Below are 24,860 nucleotides of genomic sequence, written 5' to 3'. Positions count from 1 at the left end.
TATCTTCCAAATACTTTCACCACCTGTTTAACTACAAAAATTTTCTTTCTTTATTATGCTAATGAAATCCTAAACATCAAGTCAAATGTTAAATCTCGGGCTGAGATTTTAGAATATTAGCTGTTTTAAAGGACTGTCTGCCCTCCAGTGGTATCGGCCTTAATATTTTCATTGCACCTTTCAACATTACAAAAAGAAGCCACATCACTTCTACATTTACATTTTGAAATTATATCACACTGTACAGCAGCATCTAATTTTCCTTCCATTACAGGCTCACTCTCTGTTTGTGCCCATGCATCACATCTTGCAAACTGTAGAATGTAGTTATTACTGGTTTTGTTATGCAATATGTGTGCTGAGTTATTACACTGAGGCTGTGGAAACTGATCTGTATTATTTTTCATTGAAAGCTGGTGAAAACTCTCACATTGTTTATGAAAATTGGCGTTGTTTTTAGTAATCCTATCACATGGAAGTTTTCCCATGCTTTCTAAATTAAAATTACTAGTTGTTTCTTTGGTTTTGATGGATCTCTTATTTGAATCTTCAGTTTGATGCAATATTTGATCTTCATCTTCAGATGGCTAAAAAAAATTAGTAATTGTGCTGTAAATGATGCTTAAATTTTAAAAAATCATTCAATCACTTCAAAGGAGACATTCTTAAAATTCACATTACAGAAAACCTCAAAATACAGAAGAGACTTTGGGAAGTGGCAAATCAACCTAGATTTTTGATCTTTTTTAAATCAAGGAGGTTATGGATTTTACAATAGCATGAACAATAATAATAATCCTTGTATTAAAAATGCAAAGGCACTGAAAAGAGAACTTTTGTTTTTTATTAGTGCCTTAATCATAGGCTACTTCCTCCTCCTACCTTTTCACACAGAGGAAACGATATACAACACACACTCTTCAACCACTTAAAAAGAATGGAGTAGAAGTAAAACTTTGAAAGAAGAAGAAACACATATAACTTGTTCTTATTAACTCATTAACCCATTAAGTAAAAAAAAAAAATCTGTATTTTATCTTTCATGGGCTCAGTCTCAAAGAAGATTCAGGAAGAATATCAGCGAGCAGGAAGTTAAGTAGCAATTAATATCACAACTGTTATCTAAAAAGTAAAATTTTAAGAACTTTAAAAACATCCAGACTCCAATTTAGTAGCTTGAATTTTTCAAATGCATTAAAAATAGAACTTTTAATTACTGAACTAACCAAAATACTCTCTTAATGAAAATCTTATATAAAAGTATTGATTATTCAAGTTAAAATTAAAAAGCAAAGTTAACATAAAAAATCCTAAAATCAGGTATTGGTCTCAGCTGATTGGCACTAAAACAGAAAAAGTAAGCCCCAGAAATAACCCTGAAACTGGCTTGGCATACATTAGAGAAAACAGGATCAATACATTTACTTACTCAAGAAATAAATCATCATTTAGCATCTGCAACATGAGTGAAGCAGACATGGTTGCTGCCCTCATACAGCACACATTCTCATGGGTGGAAATGACATTAATCAAATAGCTACACACAAGCATATGGAATTACAACTTGAGAAAAACATTCTGAAGAGCAAGCATGAAGCACTTCTAGAGCATAACTGAGGGGCCTAATTTAGATCAAAGAGCCAAGTAGGGGCTTACAAAAAAATTTTTGACTATTTAAGCTGAGCCCTAAAGGATGAATAACAGAGGAAACAGGACACATAAATGCCCTGAAGCAGAAAAGAGACTAAGCTAGGAAACCGCAATGTCAGTGTGTGTGAAGTGTGAAAGAGGGTGAATATGAGAAGCTGGAGATGTAGCCGGAGGCCAGATCACAGATCACACATGGACTACAGTCACTGTAAGCAGTTCAGAGTCTACAGTGAAACAGGTACTCACTGAGTAGTTAAATATAGGAATAACATCATTCAATTTAAGTTTTCCAAAGATCATGATGGCTGCTAACTGGGGAAAAAGCAGGGCAAGAGTGAAGTAGGAGATCTCTTGGGCAACAACCACAATAGTTCAAGCACAAGATGAAGGTATCTTAGATTAACGTACTAACACCAGCAGTTGAGAGAAATAGATAAATACGCAATTTATTTTGGAGGCTGAATTGACTGGGTGAAGCGATGGAATGAATGAGGTTAAGGGAGGCAGAGGAGACAGAAAGAAATGACAAACTAAAGTTTCTGGCACGAGCAACCGAGTGGATAGAAAAGGTACCTACTAATATGGGAAGCATGAGAAAAACTGATCTGGGGAGAAGATCAGTGGTCTTCAGTTTGGGGTGTGAAAATAAAGATTTTTGTGAAATATCCAAGAAGATAATCCAAGAAATAGGACATCTAATTAAGGGTCTGGACTAAAATCATAAAGTTGAGAATTGCCGTCAACCAGGCAATAGCATGTAAAGTCACTGCAGTGTGTAACGTCATCTAGAGTTTGGAGTGTAGGTTAAGAGAAGAAAAGGGTCCTGGAGTAAACCCTAAACATTACAATATTTGTACGTAGGGAAGGGTGGGAGAGAAGTAGGCAAAGGAATAAAGAAGCATTCAGAGAGGTATGAAGGAAACTAAGATAGTGTGTATCACAAAGGCAAAGTGAAGAAAACGTTCCAAGAAAAGATAATGATCATTTCTACTAATATTATTAGAGATTCTTGTAAAGTAAAAACTGAAAAATGTCCGATGAATTTGGCACCATTAGAGGTCACTGGTGTCCTTCCTTAGCAAGAGCAGTTTGAACAGCAAGCCAGAGCCAAAAAGCAGATGAAATGAAAATGAAGTATGAATGGAGAATTCCATTTAAACACGTAATTTGTGAGAAACTCACTCAGAATAGAAAGTGTCATTCCAACTCTTCAGAATACGGTTCCCTCTGAGCATTAAATATGTCACTCCAAGTACTCAGATTATAATAACATTTTATAGTTTTTTTCATATAAGCCTTGAGACTTTCTTTTTGTACATATTCTGCGTTGTTTCAGGTTTTCAATTATTGTGAATAGATTCTTTTAAAAAGAAACACAACTTTATCACTCACGTACACACATTCATTTTGATGAGACTGGGTTTTATAAATAACACTGAACACATTCATCATCTTTGTAAATATGAATGAATGATGCACACTTACATTTTAATTTATATTCTTCTTGTATTTTTAGTATTTTCATACTTTTGTTTACATTTATTTTCACTATTCAATCTCTCAACTAGTTTTTTCCAGAATGAAAAGGTAAACTATGAAAAATACAAATCATTCCAAATTAGTAGAGCATATATTAATAAGTAAAAAAAAATAAAGAGCATAACTTACCATCTCTGAACTGGAACTGAAACAACTATCTGTTGGCCTTGGAGAGTACCCAGTAGACTGACTACTCTGTGAAGAATCGAGATCTGAAAATAAAGATTCAATTTGTGATAAATGGTATTTATTAATACATAGATAAGCAGAAGATACCTGCTAGTGAAGTAAGTTTAGCTGACACAGTGCGGAGCATTTAAAGTGTGCCAAAACTAGCTAGAACTTTGGATACTTGGCAGCTTGCATTTCTGACAGGTTGTTATGGGTTTATTCTACACACACAAGATGTGTATCTACAAGTAAAATAATGGCATAAAACCTAAAGGAAGAAAGGAGAAGGGAGAAAATTGAATTGATTTTTTTCTAACATATGAACCATTTTTTATAAACAAATAATTTAAAGTTTCAACCTGTAGAAAGGAGGAATAAGCCAAGTTTACTAAGTCTCAAATTACCAGACATTTGCTAATCTAGTAAATAAAGCTTCACCATATAATCAAAACTATATTAAGGGGGAGGGTAGAGCTTGTAGTAGAGTGCTTGCCTAGCATGCACGAGGTCCTGGGTTCAGTCCCCAGTACCTCCATTAAAAATAAACATATAAAAACCTAATTACCATCTCCCCACCAAAAAGAAATAAATTTAAAAAAAAACTGTATTAACCTATAATATAATTTCATAAATGTATAATTTTAAAGCCACTTATGAATTCAAGATAATATAAAAAAGATACTATATAATTTATTGACATATGATGCTGTGACAATTTTTTTAAAACTGTATTTAAAAAATCAACTCAAAGCATGTAGTATGTTAGTCTTTCAGTATCTGTTTAATTTGTTCTCTTACGATTGCAAGTAAAGTTTAAAAATGGGCCTGAGAAATAGGTCATGACTCCTTAGAACACACAAACACTACAGATCAACAGTAGAATCAATCACTCCCTTACCTGTTTGTGAAAAGGGATTTGCTATCAAAAAGAAGCAAAAGGTAATGGGATGTGGTCCAACAACACATAACAAACCACATGCCTTCCTACATGCAACAGACCATAAGCACTATGTATTCCTATCTCGGATCAGAACCAATGCTTTCTGTAACAGAATCTAACCAGCAGTCAGCCGAGACGTAGAGAGAACTTAGGTAAACTCAGTCACCCTTAGTTTATCCTTCCAAAAAGAATTTACACCCTCACAAAGCAGGTTCTCCTCAACAGCGGAAAGCAGAGTACAGAAAAGTGAACGGTAGGATTTTACTAACAACATGATCCCCCACAATAAGGTTCATTCAGTTCATAGGTACAGTAAACCCATAGTTATTGGTAGGGAAGATAAACATCTTTAAATGGATGTCTTCCTTCTAACAGTGTAAGAAACGATAAGCAGATTAAAATATAAATTCAACACTTATTAAGTGCCTTATGTAAGGCACGGTAACAGCTTTTAGGAATATATGACCATAATGCTCAAAATGTTCAGAATCTTAAGACGGAGAAAAAGACATACAATTAATTTCTGAAATAGTCACAAGATTTAGTGCAACAGTGGAGTCATGTAAGTTACCAAAGCAGCAGAGACCTAAGTGCGGTGAGCTCTAGGGAAAGAGACTGGTGAAGAGTGAGAAAGCGCAAGTATAAAGAATAGGCTTTGGAAGATGAGTAAACAACTTCAAAAAAGGGAAGATGAAAACCAGCATTTGGGACGGGGGAAAAGGAAGTGTACGGGCACACTTTAATATTAAAGGAAGTTTAGACCATCCACCAAGGCATCTAACTGGGGATGTATTGAAGAAGCGTGAAACTGTATGAAAGCACGTCAGTTAGGAGATTAACCCAATAATCAAGTTATGAAGTGATTAGGATATGTAATAAGGCAATGGGACTGGGGTGGAGAAGAGGTAATTCAAATTTCAAGAAAGCTTTCAAATAGCCTCAATTTTTACATATATGAACTTAAATTTTTTTTGTGAACCTGGTATAACATTAATACCAAAATATGAGGAAGACTGCACATGCACATACATACACACACACTTTACAGACCAATATCATAATATCAATGCAAAAATCTTACATCAATTTTAACATTTTTAAATTTAAAATTAAAATAGAATAGTAAACAGAATCATAATACGTCATGACTTGGCGGGATTTATAATAGGAATGCTGGGATGTTCCAAATCGCTAAATCCATTAGCAAAATTCACTATTTTAAAAGATCTATACCACAATGAGATATCACCTCACACCCATTAGGATGGCCACTCACTGAGAAAAAAAAAACAAAACAGAAAACAGTAAGTGTTGACACAGATGTGGAGAAATTGGAACCCTGGTGCACTACTAGCAGGAATGAAGAATGGTGTAACTGATATGGAAAAACAGTATCAATGTTCTTCAAAAATTTTAAAATAGAACTTCCGCATGATGCAGCAATCCCATTTCTAGGTTTATATCCAAAAGAAGTGAAAACAGAATCTTGAAGAGATATTTGTACACCCATGTTCACCGCAGTATTAATTACAATAGTCAAGAAATGAAAGCAACCTAAATGTCTCCTGACAAATGAATGGATGTAGAAAATGTGGGCTTATAGATAAAATGGAATATCAGTCAGCATTATAAAAGAAGGAAATCCTGTCATATGCTACAATATGGATGAAACTTGAGGACATTATGCTGAGTGAAATAAGTCAGTCACAAAAAGACAAATACTGTATGATTCCTCTTGTAAGAGAAATATTAAATTATTCAAACTCATAGAAATAGAATAGTGTTTGCCAGAGGCTGGGAAGAAGGGAAGGTATACTGTACCCTCGGAAATATTTTGAAGGGTGAATTTTACATTATGTGTTTTTGACCACAATAAAAAAAGACATATGAAGAGAAAGTAATAATCAAAGTAATAATCATTTTCACAGATGCTAAGAATCACTCTTCCTGAAATTACTGATTGCTTCAAAATCACCTCTTAAAAAAACTATCAATCAAATAATCAACACACATGCGCCTAAGTCCAAAATTCAGACTCTTCATGTAGAAACATGGGGTGTGCATTCACACTAAAGTAGGAACAAAAACGACAAAACTTACCTACAGCTAAATCTAACAAGAGACATGCAGAAGCTACTTGAGGAACACTTGAAAGTGGAAAGGCATTTTAAACAGCTATTTAAGATATAAAATTAGACTGAATTAATAAAAAGACATCCTTATTCCTAGAAAGGACTACTCAACATCAGTACGATGACAATTCACACTTAGTTAATATATACACTTAGTATTTTCCTAATAAAAAATAAAACATTTCCTTGGAGTTACACAAGTTGATTTTAAAGTTTATATGTAAAAAAGAAAAAAAGCCAGAAAAACTCTAAAAAGTGAAAAGGGAGGTGTCATTGTTTTAGAAATTAAACCTACTATAAACTAATCGTAGTAAAAAAAATGAGATATTAGCATATGAAGACTAGGAGAGATCAATGGAACAGTAAAGAAAGCCCCCAAACAGACTCAAGTATATATGGAAAACTGGTATATAAAAAAATTTCGCATGTAAAAAAGACCTACGGAAAAGATGCATTTTAAAAACTTCTATCGATGGTTACCTCACACCTTAAATCAGGATAAACTCCTAATAGATAAAACATATAAATGTAAAAATATAAAATAATACTGATACTAGAAGAAAATATAAGTGAATTCATTTGTAACCAAGGAGTGTAGAGTCTTTCTAATTAAATCCAAAGGTATAAAAGGAAAGATTGATAATAGCCATTAAACATTTTAAAAAGATGTCCAACTTCACTCACAGAAAAAGAAGTGCAAACCCAAACTTCAATGTTTATAAGAGTCACAAAAATTCCTAAATTGGACCACAGTTTGTTGGTGAGGCTGTGGAATAAAAAGCACACTTCTAGAGGGACCACCAAATGAAACAACGGGGAATTTGGCAATATCTATCAAAACCGAATTATGGCAATAACTATCAACAACCCCCACATGTATCTCTCCTTTGACTCAGCAATCCCACTTCTAGAAATTACCCTGAAAATGTACCTCTACAATTAAGACATGTGCACAAAGTTGTGCACTGCAGCACTGTTGTTAGAGTGAGGTACTAGAAATAACCCAAATATCCACCGCAGGGCACTGACTGAGTAAACTATAGTTCCCCCACACAATGGATTACTAAATGGTCATAGATAAAGGATGAGTAAATGTCCAGTACTTATATGAGAAAATACATAGAAAATCTGTTAAACAGATTAATCCATTTAATTCATCTGTAAAATATCCGGTATTAAATAAAATACCATACATTACATTAAGGGTGAGAAAGGCAGGGAATGAAGATACATATACAGGTGCATTTATATGTTTAGGGCTTTATTTTCAGGGAAAAAAAACCACTGGAATGATAAACAACAAACCAACAAAAATAGTTACTCATGTGAGGCAGAAGGAAGTAGGGCAGACAGGACAGGGATAGAAATCAAATTAATTCTTTACATGTTCGAAAGTTAAATTAAATGAAAAAGTCTACAAAGATTTCTAGCAGACTAGATAGAAGAATCGTTCTATCACAAAATATCTGCAAAGTGCCAGAAAGTGTTGTCCATTAAAAGACAGTATAGAATAAAAAGACCACTCAAATATGAAGTATTTACTACACACAAGTCTACAAGCAATTCAAATCTAGAATATATAAAAAACATATAGGACATAGATAGACAAAAGACACATTCCATAAGGAAAGACAAACTTCCTAAAAGGAACATGGGCAATAGACATTGAAGGCATGTTACAGACGAAACATGGATGGCCAATGAACCTAATCAATAGTAGGAAATATAAATTAAAATTACAGTGAGATATCACACTGCCAGCAATGATAAAAAGCTGACCCAGTGAAAGTGAGAATATGTAACAACTAAGACTCCTACTTATTGCTTGTGGAAGTTTAAACTGGCACTTCTACTTTGGAAAACAATTTTGCATGACTTAGAAGAGTGCATATCACATAAACGATACCCTAGAGGAAGTTTTTATGGATGTGTGCCAAGAGAAATGTCAAGAATTGCCAAAGTAGCATTGTTTATCATAGCAAAATATACAAAACAGTGTAAATAATCATTGCCAGGAGATGCATAAATAGATTATGCATCATTCACACAACAGAAGGCTGCATAGCAGGAAACAAATAATGAAATGTACCCGTGTTACAAGTATCAGAGTGGATGACCCTCAAAATATATTACTGGGTGAAAAGAAAAAAGGGAAGTTTCAGAAAAATATACAGTTTGCCTCAGTTTATAGAAAGCCCAAAACCAAGCAACTGGAAAAGCCTATGTGTGATATCACCAAAAAAAAAAAAAAAAATTGAAGATAATAGTTACCTCTAGCGGGCAGGATAAGAAATGCAATTAAGAAGACAATCAAAAGTACTGATTATGTATTATTTCTTAAGCTACAAACTAAGAACAAGAATATCTGTTTTCTTATTATTCATTAAGCTGTATATATACATGATATATACTCTTCATGTATATCATTTTATAGAAGATAAAATTAATTTTAAAAAGCCAATTGCATTACTAGCATATTCTAAGGTACCTATAAAACATATTTGCTGCAAAAATCTAAAAAATATCTTATAATTTAACTGATTTCCATTTAAATGTTAATTTTTGTAAAAAAATAAAATTCACTTACAGTTATACTGACAGTTTTTCTTAGCAGACATTGCTCTGCCTTTTAAAGAACACATTCCTCTTTCTTCCACCAAAATCTAGAAAAACAAAAGTTTAACAATTCTCAGTATATACAATGATATTCACATTTATATCTCCCTTTTAACCACACCAATTCATCATACTGCATTCTTCCTTCATAGTACTTTAATTCAACAAAGGTGATTTTAAAACGACAAAGAAAAATTTGCCTGTGATGAACAATAAAATGAAACAAAATTAAAGTTGGTTTTGAAAGAGTGAGCAAAAGAATAGTTATCTGCCAAGGGATGGATTACTGACAAAAAGAGAAAGGCTTCAGGTAACCCTAGTAAATGCAGTGGAAAAAAGACAAAGATATTAAAGCAATCCACTTACTCTGTTATTCTCGTCCTAATTTCTTAAGATAGGTATCAGTTCATTTATTTTCAGGTTTTTTAAAATATTAAAATAAAAGCTCTGAGAGGTATACATTTTCTGAAGAATACACCATTGGTTTTGACTTTCATCAATTTCTATGTAATTCATAATATTTTAATTTTTCTCAATTTTTTTCTTTTCTTTTTAAAACTGACAGTGCTTCTTAATTTCCAAAAAGGGAGGTTAAGCATCTTCTGTTGTTGTTGATTTCTATTAAGTAAATTTTTATTAGAGAATGTGGCTATGAATCTCTCGTTAGATAAATCTCTTTTCACTAAAGGTTATTACGAGATACTGAAAATTGTTCCCTGTTCTATAAAGTAGAAACTTTGTTTTTAATCTACTGAGATTTTTCTTATTTAAGGAAGGCTTGTATCACTATGAACTTCCCTCTTAGGACTGCTTTTGCTGCATCCCATAGATTTTGTAAGGTTATGTTTTCATTGTCATTTGTCTCAAAGTATTTTCTGATTTCCATGCTGACCCACTGGGTTTTGAGTAGCATCCTCTTTTTAGTCCATGTTTGTTCTTTTCCTGGTTTTCTTTCTGTATTTGATTTCTAGTTTCATACTGTTGTGGTCAGAAAAGATTCTTGAAATAATTTCTACCCTCTTAATTTCATTGAAGCTTGTTTTGTGTCCTAGTACATGGTCTATACTAGAGAATGTTCCATGTGCACTTGAAAAGAATATGTATTCTGGGGTTTTTGGATGACTCATACATCCTTATTACGAGCAAGGGTTACAACTGAAATAACCAATGATTATAGACGTTTCAGCATTCTTAAATATATTACTATGTTTACCTGTAGCACTTTGAAACCTAAAGCAATTTCATCTTGAAAGAAATTTTATAGGACTTACAGAAAGAACTTGAATGTTATCTAGATTGGTCTGTCTGAAATAAAGTACATTACAGTTTCTGAAATATTGTTTATTTTATTTCTAGATCTAAGCTATAACATCCCCAGAGCAATTTATATATAAAAGAACAAGAGCCTAAAAAGAAAATTTTCAAAAAAGCTAACCTTAAATCAAAGTAAATTGCAAATACTAAAATATGACATGATAATACAAATGAGTTATTTGGAAACACAACATAAGATACACTTTACCTCACCACGTCCAAAGTCCTGTGATTGCTTAGAATGCAATTCTTCCAAAGAGATATAACCCCTAAGGGACATAAACAAGACAGTATTAGAATTTGCTTTATTCCCTCTAAAAATTATTATTCTAAATTATACTTCTCAAAGTTGGCTGCAGATCAGAATTATGAGGGAAGTTTCATAAAAGATATTCATAATCTCCATTTTATGGAGCCTTTTCATTATAGGTAGGTCAATCTTGGTATTTTACATGTTATTGATGTGATGAGAATGTTCTAAACCACTTTCATGAATCACATTTTAAAATTCAAGGTTTAACATCTGTTCTTCACTCATAAGTCTCTGAATATTTGGAGGCTAGACAATAAAGTAAATTTAATTTGTTGATTTCATTAAATAACTTGTGAAACAATTTTTTAATTCATTGTGCCAATCTCATAAAAATGGCATCTAGTTATTCTTTTTAATAATAGATATTTTAAATATTTCCATAAGAAAGTTCTTCCAAAATAAAAATCTATGCTAGTTCAGTATTTTCAGTTACCAAGATTTGACCAGATCACAATTACCAGGAAAGTTAGGCATAATTTGAAGCTGCAAGTTTTCTTTAATTACCTATAATTTCACTTCCATAAATTGTTTATGCCATTAACATTTGAATTCTGTTACTCCCTTGTTCTGATTCTATACTAACCAAGCAACCTTCCCATGGAGAGCTGCCGAAAGATAGAAAATAGGCTTATCATGCCAGTAAGCATTCCTATACATGTGACCCTTCTATTTCTTATGGTAAATTAATAAATTGGCATTCTAGTAGGGAAATAAGTTTCCTGAACACATAAATCAGTTTTCCCAAATCTAATTAACACTAAGTCAAATAAAAATATATTTCTGCACTGATAAATATGACCAAACTCTTAACTAGCACCATATTACCAAGGTTCTGACAACTGATAAGCCTTTATCAGACCAGTCAGCTGAGCCTCAGACAGCAATATGCCTACCTCACTTTGCATTAGTTCAAACCTTCAAGATACATTATATCCTAGACCCTGATTTGCATTCCCCAGATTTACCTAAAAACTTACATATGGCTTGCTGAATATTTCTGTATCTTTTTCTGTGGTGTCTTCTCTTGGTAATCACTTTCAAATTTTCCTTTAAAAATAAAAGTATGCATTACATTAAAACTTTAGTAGACTATTTGTTTTTTAATTTGAAGCTTATTAGCATGACACATAGAGAGGGATATCACTGGTCCACAATGTCATATAATAGAATGTCATTTTATTTTTAAGTTCATATTCCTCCAAACACACACACACACACACACACAAACACACAAAGTGAAAACAAAAAACCCAATAGATGATTACATTTTCTATACATAACACCAACCTTTTTTATCAGAGCTGGATGGGTAATAATCCTTCTCAAAAGACGTACTAAAATTATGTCTTTCACTATTGTTGTACTCTTTCTGACAGTTCTTGTTTGGTTGACACTTTTCTGGATAACGTTCTTTATTAAAAGCAGAATTAGTAAAAGTCAAATCTGGATCTGTAAAAATACTTCTAATGTATCGATCTGTGAAATGGTTTTTATCAGAACTAACGACTGCACAAATATCTCCCATGTTGTCATAACCACACCCATCAAAGGTTTTCTTTATCTTCTGCTGATCGATGTCTAACAAATTAATTATATTTTCACTAATAAAAGAGGCAGAATTCTCTGATTGAAGGCTGGAGAGTGGCTGGTTTACATCTTCATCTGAAGCCTCTTCTCGGTTTTCTCCCCAAATATGCTGCAATGATTTTTTTTCAGTAATGAAGTCTGACTGTCTTCTCTCATCCATGCTTCCACAATCTTTACCTATAACTATAGTAGGTCTCCCAGTAAGGACATCTCTATTTCCTGGACTTTGGGGTAAATAAAAACATATTTAGCAAGAAAAACATAGAACATTCTCGTGTAGAAACACCTACAGTTAAATTTTTAGAGAACATGTTGAGTACTACTAACATTTACCTAGACTATGTTTTCGTTTTTTTAATTTAAATAAATATTGCTTTGGGTGGAAATTTGTCAAATATACTCTTCCAATGCCTTAGTGAATATAAAAATAATCTGCACTTAGTTTAGTATTTCAACATGGAAAACTAGTATGTGGTTCAACTTATGTTATACAAACAAAACAAAATATGACTAATATATAGTATGTCTCCTGTAATAATATCTAGAGAATAACCTGGATAACCACTGTACAGAAATGTTGCTCCATTTAGCCTGAGAAAGATATTTTGAGGACTGCAGAGAGAAATATTATCCCCAATGTTAAAGCATCAAATAAAATAGTTATGAGAACATTATAATGGATATTCCCTAACCTATCAAGGAACTCAACCTAACAAAACAACTGAAGTGCCCAAGGAAGAGCAATATAGATACAAATTCATACATAAATAATAAATCCAAGAGATAAAGTGAATTAGATGAAAAGGTTAAACGAGTTAGCTTGCAAGTTCCCTTCTAGTGGAGAAATTATAATTCTAAGTTATGTCCGACTTGTATAAAAGAATAAAAGTTATCATAGAAAATAATTAGAAATCAAGATATTCTGAATTTTGCTGCCACTGACTAGCTATAAATTTACTTGGAATTAAGTTTTTTTTTTTTGTTTTTTTTTTTTTTTTTTGGTCAGAGATTGGAGGTACCAAAGAAATTTAGAAAAGAAACACAGAAGACTCTGATTTCCAATTTTATTTTTAAGATATTTATTAAATATTTAATTAGCAGGAATACCTACTACTCTGTTCTAGGCACTGTGCCATGTGTTGGGGACAGAGAGACAAAACATTTCAGTTTGATATTAAAGAGAAAGAGATGTTTTGTCCATGAATCTCACAGATCATGATTCTTCACTTATCAATATGGGTCTTATTGGTGTCTGGGGGCAGAATAATGCTATTCTGTTATATCAAAAGACATAACCTATATAGTATGCAATAATATATACCATTAACATCAGAGAAATTTCTATTACTCTAAATAAGAAAATAAATGTAAGAGCACACCATAAGTTAGAAAGCATACTTACAAATGTTAAGTCATTATTTTTAAAACATATTTTAAGCATTCAGATTTAGGAGAATCACTAACTGAAAGATCTAGGTAATAAAGACGTGCATAGTGCACATTCATTGCTCACAAGAAATAGTTTAGAAGAGGCAAGAAAAATTAGAAATTGATAAGCACTATCCTACAGCCAAGTGTTACTACAGAAAATAGAAGAAATTGTTTTGCTTAAGAAAAATGAGGTATCTGACATTTGAGTTGGGGACTAAATGTTTAGAAGGATTGCTGCTTGTAAAAACGGAAGAGAGAAATGATGCTTAAAATTTTTAAATCTTAAGACAAATCAATCCAACTTCTTTAACAATCTATTTTTTCTTATAGGTAAATACAAAATTCATTAAAATTATGGTATTTAATATAAGCCTACTGTATCATAAGGAGACATACAGCTTATATTCTACTGAAGAAAGATAACAAATAGATAAGATAACTAACCATTAATAAGTACAATGGATAAAAGAAGTAAACAAATAAAAAAGATGGTTATAGATGCTAGAAGATCACATGATGGAATAACATGTTGGAGATCCTATTTCAGATAGTATGGTCAGGAAAGTTCCTAATAAGGAAGTGATAAATAAACTAAAGATACAGAATGGTTAGACGTGTGAAGAAAGGAGCAAGCATACACCAGGAGAATGGAATAATAAGCACAAATGCAAGACTTGCAGCATGTTTGAGAAATAAAAAAAGGAGGAATAAAACTATACTAGAATCAGTAAAAGAAAACTTACGACCTAAGACTTGAAAGGTACAAAGAGGTCAAAATCATGCAGAGTTTTATTTCTAAAAAGAGCAGTAAGAAACATTTAAAGATTCTAAATACAAAAGTAAAATTGGGGCAATCTATTCAAGAAAGAGTTTAGAGTAATGATGATGAAGATGTTCAGAGGAGTACAAATACACAGAGGAAAATTTTTAACAAAGAATTAGCAAATATAACGAATGCCCAAACAGAGTTGAAGAATATAATTACTGAAAAGAATAACAGGCTAGAAGGAACCAAGAATAGACTAAATGAGGCAGAAGAACAGATCAGTGAGCTAAAAGTCAGATTAATGGAAATCACTACTGTAGAACAGAAAAAAGAATGAAAAAAAAAATAAGGATAGTTTAAGAGAACTCTGGGACAACATGAAGCGCACTAATATTCATGTTATAGGGGTCCGAGAAAGAGAAGAGAGAAAGGACCTGAGAAAATATTCAAAGAGATAACAGCCAAAAAATTCCCTAACTTGGGAAAGGAAATAGTCACCCAAGTCCAGGAAGTACAGAGAGTTCCAAACAGGATTAACCCAAAGAGGAACACATTGAGGCATGTAGTAATCAAATTGACAAAAATTAAGGATAAGGAGAAAATATTAAAATCAGCAAGACAGAAGCAACAAATCACATACAAAGGAACTCCCATAAGATTATCAGCTGATTTTTCAAGAGAAACTCTACAGGCCAGAAAGGAGTGGCATGATATATTTAAACTGATGAAAGGGAAATGCTTACAACCAAGAATACTCTATTCAGCAAGGCTCTCATTCAGATTTGATGGAGAAATCAAAAGCTTCACAGATAAACAAAAGCTAAAAGAATTCAGAACCACCAAACCAGCTTTACAACAAATGTTAAAGGAACTTCTCTAGTCATCAAACCATAAGAGAAGAGAACAAAAAGAAGAGAGAGATTTACATTGCTGATGAGAATGTAAAATAATACAAAGCACTCTGGGAAACAGTTTGCCACCTTCTTAAAAAGTTAAACACACAGTACCATATGACCCATCCATTCCACTTGTAGATATTTACACAGAAGAAATGATAGCATATGTCCAAACAAAAATCTCATAGCAGCAATGTTCATAGCAGCTTTGCCTGAAATAGCCAAAACTGGGAGGAAAAACCAAATGTCCATCAACAGATGAATAAGTTATGCTACGTCCATACAATGCAATACTACTTAGTAATAAAAAGGAACAGACTTAAACACACAATAAACAACATAGATGAATCTCAAAATAATTATGCTGAGTGAAAAAAAGCTAGACCAGAAAAGGGAGAAACTTACTATATATTATGCAACTTACAGACTAATCGCTAATGACAGAAAGCAGATCAGCAGTTGCTTTGTAATGGGGGTAAGGGATGTGAAATGACCAGAAGGGATTACTAAGGTGCCCAAAAATTGCTGGAGATGACAAATATGTTCATTTTTGTTCATATATGTCAAAATGTATCAAAATGCACATTTTAGATAAGTTCAGTTCAGTGTATGTTGATTATACATTAATAAAGTTGTAAAAAAAAAAAAAAAAAAAGATCTCAGGGCAAAGAGGAAACAAGAACTGTTTTGTGGCTGTTACAATTCTCCAGGTAAGAGGCAGTGGTTGCTTACAGTGGGATGGAACCCGTAGAGATGAAAACATGAGTAGAAAATTTTTAAGTTTATTAGATATAGAAATGACAATACTTTGTTGGTGAAATGGATATTGGGAATTAGAGAAAAGGAAAGAATCAAGCAAAACTTCTATTTTGGCTTAAGCAACTGGTGCCATGAGGAAGACTGGAATAGGATTACAGAGTCAAGGTTTCTCACCACAGTTATCAAGAGTAATTCAAACTGGTTTGACAAGTTTAAAGGATTTTTAAAACAAAGAGCTAGGATTCATACACAGACATCTAGAAAATAAAAATAGGGCACTGATCAACTATAATAAATATGAATAAGAAATTAATATGTTTATGACACAGTAAGAGAAACTAGTAACTCATGGAGATTATAAAACAGATGCAAAACACCTTGGCCCAAAATATTTTTTAAATAAACAGAAGGTAAATGTGTACATTAGAAAATAATTACTTAAAAATTCTTATATACTAAATTTTATTTCTAGTGTTTTTTTTTCCTAGAAGTAATAATTAGGTCTGTTTACATTTCTAACTAAGATAATTGTGTCCATTAAAATCAAATTAATAATTCAAAGAAAGAATGCTACAGGTTCTTTATTACTGTCAACATTTTTACTTACCTATTTAATCTTTCAAATAATGTTCCAAATTGTGCAGTTTCATATGATGAGCTGAGAGCATCTTGACTTTCATTTAGTTTAGAAACCAAGGAATTAGAATAATTAACATTACTCAGCTGAAGAAAAGAAAGGAAGAACATGCCAAAATGTAAATGTACATAAATACAATTTAAATTTACCATTAAATAACATTTAAGTGACCATCTATATTCAAAAAATGTATTTTTTAGTGTAATAAGTAATTGTGTCCTTATTGAAAACAAAATAAATACTGTTCTAACAATGAAAGCAATATTAGTATTTGAATGATTATTAAAGTAACAGGCTTGATACTATGGTCAGCTAACCATTTTCTCCAATGTTAAAAAAAAAAAAAAAAGATTTAAAAAGCACCCAGGTCACCAAAATCTTAGGTAAATAAAAGTTAAATTTCTCTGACAGAAAATACATAATCTCTCCCAAGAAAACAACTGTACTTATCTCAGATTTTCCACTTACTGAATAATTCTAGACTGCTACTTTAATCTTTCTGAATATCAGTATCATTGAGAGCAAAATAAGGAAAATGTTGGAAGACTATTGTGAAATGCAGATGAGATAATGCATTTGTTAATGTGCAAAGTACCATAGAAATATATTATATTGGCTCAATAATAATCTATTCAGCAATAATAATTTATATCTATAATATATATTATTTATAAGCCATGAAACAGAAAAGAGAATTCCAAAGATGATCAATGACAGAAATAGAAGAAAAAAAAAAGAAGGGGAGACAAAAAGAGATGCTGAAAGTTAAAAAAAAAAGGTCTAAAGTGAGAAAGAGCTGAAAAAGTCTGATAATACATGTCACATCTCAACCTCAGAGAAAGGGCGGCAGATATGCAGAGACAAAGTCATCCCCTGAAGTGAGAAACAAAGTCAAAAGAGAAGGGAATCTTATAGATTGGCTCACATACAACTTCTCTAGGGACCAGTGAACCCCAGGCCACTTTTTCTTCTAACTTGTTTTTTTCAACTCATTTTGTTTGTATCTTATCATTTCATTTTAATTCTTCTCTCTTTCTTGAAATCCCTCCAGATAAACTACTAAATACTTCCCTGATACTCCACATGTGATAACATAACTTGGACTGGGACTTTAGCCTCTCTTTGCTCTCTCCTGCTATGTGAACTATAACATTATTTATCCCTCTGGAGATTATAACTAACCTGCAGTCTATAAGTAGGGGATTATTTAAGCAGAGATTACAGAGAGTTTCATTCTCTATCCTATGAACTATTTAACAGAACAAAGATGAGTTATAAGCTGATCTAGGATGCAAGTTTTAGTCTTTGTAAAATACAAACTGAATGGGTAATTTAATGTTTTTCATTGCATCCTTCAAAAATTAAGTCCTAAAATTAATAAAGCTAGCACATATCATTGGAATATAATACTTCATTTTCTCTTTTCTGAAAAACAGAAAATACACTTTAATAAAATTGAATCATGTTATATATTACATATAACTATAATATACCATAATTGATAACTATATAAATTTATAATTATAACTTAATTTATAAATAATAAATACATAAACATGTAAGACTGCTGCATGTTAAAAATGAGAGAAATTCAAAACTAAATATTTGTTACTAAGACACAGTGTTTATATAACCATCTTCCTCACTACTATTATACATTAGTATGACTTTAATAATTTTATTTTTTAAACTCTATATAAATTTCATAAAAGATCACTATTTGCTATGTTCCATGGAAGATATATTTCAGAATTTTAAAATTTAGATGTTTTTTACATTTGTAACTTTAGAGCATACAATGATCATTAAGATTAATGTATGCCTATTCACAGGATCCTTTCCATGTCATTACTATTGGGCTACTGTGACATCACAAATTAGTCATTCACTGTGATTATAATCATCGATCACTACTTAATACACTGAACTATTTTCAATTTCACTATCAATTTTATAAAAAAGATGATTTTTTAAAGATTTTTAAAGAACACTCCAGTTTTTGGATTCATAATCTTCTACAGCACATAGAATTAAGTTTTTGACTTAGGAAGAAATATTACACAACTTATCTCCTACTTTGGTTATATCTATAGCAATTCACAGCTAATATTTTTTAAATCTATAAAAAGAGAAGAAGATCACATCATAGAAATATAATGGTATCAAAATGCTTCATGGTTCAGAGGTACCTGTTCATTCTGCTTTCTTTTATATGCAACTTTCTGAGAACTAGGTGCTATTCTGGGAATGAAATTTTGTTTTATGATATTTTTATTAGAAGATGATTCTGCTGAAAAAGATGGTGGAGTGAAACTGCAGTTTTCTGTTCTGTTGAACTGAGGTTCAGACATTCTATTTGAGTCCATGACTTGTGATGACTATAGGAAATAAGATGCAATCATTTGATTTGCCAAAATGTATAAACTACAGAATAGAAAAGCCAAAATAGCAGTGAAAAAGGTCATGGATTGCCAAAAATGTCCCAAGGAAAGGCAAGCCAATCAATAATTGGCAGGACTTACTAAGACAGGAGGTTACCAACTAACTTAAGAACTCCTTTCCATCTGCCTTTATTACCCTTGGCCCCTTCCCCCCTCAAGCACCATTCTCCTACATGCCACATCCTAAAGACAGGAAACTTGACATTTATTAACCCACAATTCAGGTGAAAAGACCTCTCAGAGATTTTAGTATCACTGTTGTTACCTTTCCAAGTTAACTTCGGCAAATCAGAGGAGAGAAAGGACAATTCATAACATGGCATTAGACCTAAACATTTCAAGCTTTAATCACAATTAATGCACTTCCTAACTGATTAAAATTTTATTTGCTAAAAAAAAATCATTTGCAATACTTTGAAATAAAATAATCTTGGAATCAATGTGAATATTGAATACCACAATTTGATATAAAATAAATTAATCCAGTCATTGTGTTTGAAGAGATGAATTGCTCAATGATCACATAAAACCCAAAGTAGAAATCCTCAAATGATTTATCCTGTGCACCTTGTCAGTAACAAGCAGAATCAAATGTTATGAACACATAGGCCTAGTCTACATTACCAGAACTCCAAAATGTTTCTCATAAGTGATCAGTTAAAATATTCTTAAGGTAAAGGTTCCTTACATTAAAAACTTTTAAAAGAGTAATTTCAAAGACTACAAAATAATTTTAAAGGATAACTAGTTTTCCCCAATATTTGAAAAATTTATATCACCTGGTGGCATGTCACAATTGTTAAAATAATCAATAAAATTAAAAAAAAAACCTCACCTGAGCTGGGCCAAGTTCTTCCTTGCTGTCTAGTCTTTGATAGTATTTACTAATAAAAGTAAAATGTTAAGGTTAAAAATATAGCTGGCAATAAAACAGGCCATCTTTTTATATCTATTTAAAATTTATACTATTCTACACAAATATACTAAACTATATGGAACTCTAAGTAAATCATTCCAGAGTCATAACATTACTGAGTTTTCTAAAAATTATCTTATTAGAAGAGAGACCCAAGGGGTTGGGGGGTGGGAAGAGATAGACTGGGATTTCAAAATTGTAGAATAGATAAACAAGATTATACTGTATAGCACAGGGAAATATATACAAGATCTTATGGTAGCTCACCGAGAAAGGAATGTGACAATGAATATATATATGTTCATGTATAATTGAAAAATTGTGCTCTACACTGGAATTTGACAACATTGTAAAATGATTATAAATCAATAAAAATGTTAAAAAAAAGAGACATTTTTATGATAAGGAAAGTCAAACTACGTACAAAAAACAGTATGGACATTTAGTCATTTGATAAAGGTCTTAAGACTTTAGTAACACTGTAACATTCAAACAAACAAAAACTGTAGCTAGAAGGCTAAGTCCTTTGTATATTTTCCAATAAATAAGGGTCAATAATTACCTATTTAAACACTTAATAATATACACAACTTAGCTAAAACCTACTTGTTTTCTATATCATCAATGCAGAGGTTAGATGGTACACAGTGAGGCGACATTGGAAGTTCCAAATCATGTTTTCTTAGGGGCATCTTTATGTCTCTATTCATATTTACATGCACTGGTTTTCTCGCAGTTTCTGTAATGACAAAAATTACAAATACAATTTATAAAAAAATATAAGAATGAATAATAAGGTCTTTTAAAAGCATTGTTTCATATGCTATGTTCATTAGATAAATATACATTTTAGAAAGTCACTAAGAAGACCTATATTCTACATATGTTAGAAGAGGTTATTATGATACAGCTACCACAGATAATTCGACTCATCTCTTTTTCTTCGTCATCTTACATACTCCTCCTGAAAGGGGCTCTACTAATTCAGTTCTACTTTCTTCTTCCTCCAAGACTTCCCTGGCCCCCAGACTACATCAGATGCTGAGTTATACACGCCCACAGCACTTATGTAAGTTCTTTATTCTAGCACTTACCATAGTTTATTGTGCTTGACCAACTCTCTTTCCCTCACTAAATTTTTTAACTTTATAGAAGCAGCATCCTTGTCTCCCTTTATAGGATAAGTCACTATTTCGTTCAGTACTTTTTTGAGAAATACTTTTTATATATGCACCAACTGCATATAGTTCTAGTGGAGACCTTCTATATTCTTATTAAAATTTGCCTTTCTGGAAAAAATAATTGGTGTAGGAGGAGCCATCTGACTCAAGATGAATCAATAACTGTATATCATCCCTCTGGTTATAAGTAATTGTTCCACTGCTGAGACCTGGCAACAGTAGGCCAAGGCAACATCCTTCAAATTTAAAAATTCAGAACCAGAGAAACAACTCTCAATACTTCTCTGCTGGTCAAACTAGGTGAGATGAGCAATATTAGTTTTTTAAGGTTAACATTTTAGGCCTTAACAATGAAGAAAGTCTGAGAGAATGAAGCTAGTGTCTGAAGTGAGAAAGAATCTTGGTTGTAGTCAAGTCCCTGACTCAAGCTGTTTCTGAGGCCCAGCTGCGCCACTGCCCTTCCCTTTAGTTAAATGCCTTGGTCCACTCAAGGCTGCTGTAACAGAATACCATAGACTGGGTTGATAATAAACAACAGAAATTTATTCCTCAGTCTAGAGTCTGGACAGTCCAAGATCAAGTGCTGGCAGATTTGGTGCCTGGTAAGGACATCCTTCCTGTTACACAGAGAGGTGTCTTCTCCCTGTGTCCTCAGGTGGTAGGAGTCAGAGAGCTCTCTGGGGTCTTTTTTAAAAGGGTACCATTCCATTCACGAGGGCTTCCACACTAATGACCTACTCACCTCCTAAAGGCCCTAGCTCCTGATACCGTCACATTAAGGGTGACAATTTCAACATATAAATTTGGGGTGGGAGGACACAAAAATTCAGTTTATAACATTAAGTATGTATTTTAAAATGCCTGTCATTTGCAGCCATGAGTCCTGACTAATAAAGTCTTCCTTTTGTAGGAGAGTAAAAATGTCTCTATTCTCTACCTTTCTAAACTCTCAGCTGGGACTCCTGGAACAAAAGACAGACTAACAAGAGAAGAGTATACAAATTTATTCAACATAAGTTTTACGTGGAAAACTTTATAAAGAAATAAAGACCCAAAGTAGTGGTTAAACCTAAGCAATTTTATACTAAGTTTGATGAAGTGTAGAAAGTCATACAAAAAAAAAAGGATGAGCAAAGTGTAGTACACTGAGGGCAACAGCAGACCTGTCCATTTAGATCCCTCTCAGTGTCCCTCTGACTTGAAGATAAAGATGCTCCTTTCCTCCAGGAATAGGGCACCTCTCACATGAGACTCCTTCCTGCACATGCTGCTTCTCAATTTTGTTCGCTTAAAATATTCAAAATGCCAAGGTGCTATACTTTGGGGAAGCATGTCTTGACCCTGTCACTTTCCGTTCTATTTCCAGCATCCAACTCAATACTTATGGTAAGTATTTAATAAATATATGTTGAATATATGAGTGAAAAGAAAGTGAGGGAGAAAGAAAATACATAAAGGTAATTTCATCACTGGCAGCACATGCAAAAAAATGAAAGTGGAGTCCTATCTTACACCATACACAAAAATCAACTCAAAATGGATTAAAGACAATTATAAAACCCGAAGCCATAAAACTCCTAGAAGAAAACATAAAGGGTAAGCTCCTTGACATACATCTTGACAATGATTTTTGGGTTTGACACAAAAAGCAAAGGCAACAAAAGCAAAAGTAAACAAATGGAGCTACATTAAACTAAAAAGCTTCTGCACAGCAAAAGAAAACATTAATGAAATACAAAGGCAACCTATGGAATGGGAGAAAATATTTGCAAATCATATGTAGAGAACTCATATAACTCATTAGCAAAAAACAGACAATCAAACTTAAAAAGGGAGGAGGACCTGAATAGACATTTTTACAAAGAAGACACACAAATGGCCAGTAGATACACAAAAAAGTGCTCAACACCACTAATCACCAGAGAAATGGAAATCAAAACCACAATACTTTCTCACACCTGTCAGAATGACTATTATCAAAAAGACATGAGATAAGTGTTGACAAGACTGTGGAGAAAAGGGAACCCTTGGGCACTGTGATGGGAATGTAAATTGCTGTAGCAACTATGGAGAACAGTATGGAGGTTCCTCAAATAATTGAGGGCAAAACTGCGACATGATTCAGCAATCCCACTTCTATGTATGTATCCAAATGAAATGACGTGGAAGAGCTATCTGTACTCCCATGCCCACAGCAATATTATTCACAGTAGCCAAGATATAGAAGCAACCTAAGTGTGTCAATAGGTGAATGGATAAAGATGTGGTGTAGATAGATAGATAGACAGACAGACAGATAGATAAAATGAAATATCCTTCATCCATGAGAAAGAAGGAAATCCTGCCATTTGTGACAACATGGATGGACCTCGAAGACAGTATGCTAAGTGAAATAAGCCAGACAGAGAAAGACAAATACTGTATGGTATCATTTACATGTGAAATCTTAAAAAAAAATAAAAGTCAAACTCATAGAAACACAGAGTAGAAAAGTGGTCACCAGGGGCTGGAGAGTAGGGGGAAAAGGGAGAGGTTGGTAAAAGGGCACAAACTTTCAGCTGTAAGATATAATTAAAGTCTAAGGATCTAATGTAAAATGTGATGACTATAGTTGATAACACTATTATTTAAGTGAAGAAAATAAAAGGTAAATACATCAAACAGATGTATAACAAAACTTTTATTCCTAAAGTCCATGAGTAATGTATTTTTCACTAAAGTAATTAGTAACTAAATTTACTTGTGTAAATTGCCATCTGTGGAGGGAGAAACAAAAATGGAAGAGAAAGGAAAAGAGGGGATACTAACACTATAATCAATTTCTATCCATCATTTATGAACCATCATTTTTTTAAGCTTTCACTTTAGCATTTGTTTAAAAGTTAAATATCAGACACAAGTTCCCTTGAGAGAGAAAAAAATATACTCTGATAAAACTTTTTATTTACTTAAAGAATCAAAATGCAGGCTAAAATGAACTTTATTTTGAAGCAGTCGACTACCATAGTTAACAACTCAGGAGTGCCTAAGAAATAATTCAAGGTGTAACACAGACTAATCACTGAGGCAAAAATCTTTTCAGCTCTTCCTTTCAAACAAAGTCTCTAAACAGTCTAAGAGAGTAAAGGTATTTATTTCCAGCTCTTTAGCTAAACTTTGGTTACTTTCTGCCAAGACAGAATAATGTATTAACTGAAACAGCTGCATTATAATAAGTCTAACCATATCTTGTAAAATTAACTTTATATAACACTTACACAACCTAAAAATAAATGTATTAAGCAACAAAAGATGTTAAGAAAAATTAACAAAGCTTCTTACTAAGAGGGCAACCAAGTTTTAAAATTAGTTCACTTTCCACACTGAGTTCTAAAATTACACTTATTAAAAAATGAAATCTTACAGTCATACCAGAATCAAAACAAAATGGTATTAGAAAAACTTACTTACCAGATGTTTTCTTCTGGCAGGATATTTGATTTACCATGTATAGGTTAAGGAGGTCTAAACTGACAGCAGAATTTCTGACAGGGGATAAAACTCCCAGTAATTTCATTTTTGATTTTAACCT

The 24,860-nt window shown here is 32.5% G+C and overlaps 1 protein-coding gene across 1 annotated transcript; it reads right to left on the bottom strand.

Annotated features, from left to right (window-relative positions):
- Positions 1–125: 125 nt before the first annotated feature.
- On the bottom strand, positions 126–24,860 carry REDIC1 (regulator of DNA class I crossover intermediates 1). The gene is made up of 11 exons (XM_064491234.1): positions 24,740–24,860; positions 20,715–20,847; positions 20,028–20,076; positions 18,941–19,129; positions 16,722–16,837; positions 11,963–12,486; positions 11,653–11,722; positions 10,571–10,631; positions 9,032–9,095; positions 3,319–3,401; positions 126–587 (listed from the first exon to the last, which is right to left on the bottom strand). The coding sequence occupies exons 1-11, from the start codon at positions 24,843–24,845 to the stop codon at positions 126–128; spliced, it is 1,857 nt and encodes a 618-aa protein (XP_064347304.1). The 5' UTR covers positions 24,846–24,860.

Source organism: Camelus dromedarius, chromosome 11, assembly GCF_036321535.1.
Source record: "Camelus dromedarius isolate mCamDro1 chromosome 11, mCamDro1.pat, whole genome shotgun sequence".
Taxonomy (NCBI): domain Eukaryota; kingdom Metazoa; phylum Chordata; class Mammalia; order Artiodactyla; family Camelidae; genus Camelus; species Camelus dromedarius.
Note: the sequence above shows the minus strand (reverse complement) of the source record. Positions and strands in the feature narration are given on the sequence as shown.

Bases quoted from the DNA above. Each gene is read 5' to 3' on its own strand.
- REDIC1 (XM_064491234.1), bottom strand. From the start codon at position 24,845: ATGAAATTACTGGGAGTTTTATCCCCTGTCAGAAATTCTGCTGTCAGT. The intron at 20,848-24,739 runs GTAAGTAAGTTT...TTGTCATTACAG, and splicing joins CTGCCAGAAGAAAACATCTG to AAACTGCGAGAAAACCAGTG. The intron at 3,402-9,031 runs GTCAGTATAACT...CTTTATTTTCAG, and splicing joins AATGTCTGCTAAGAAAAACT to ATCTCGATTCTTCACAGAGT.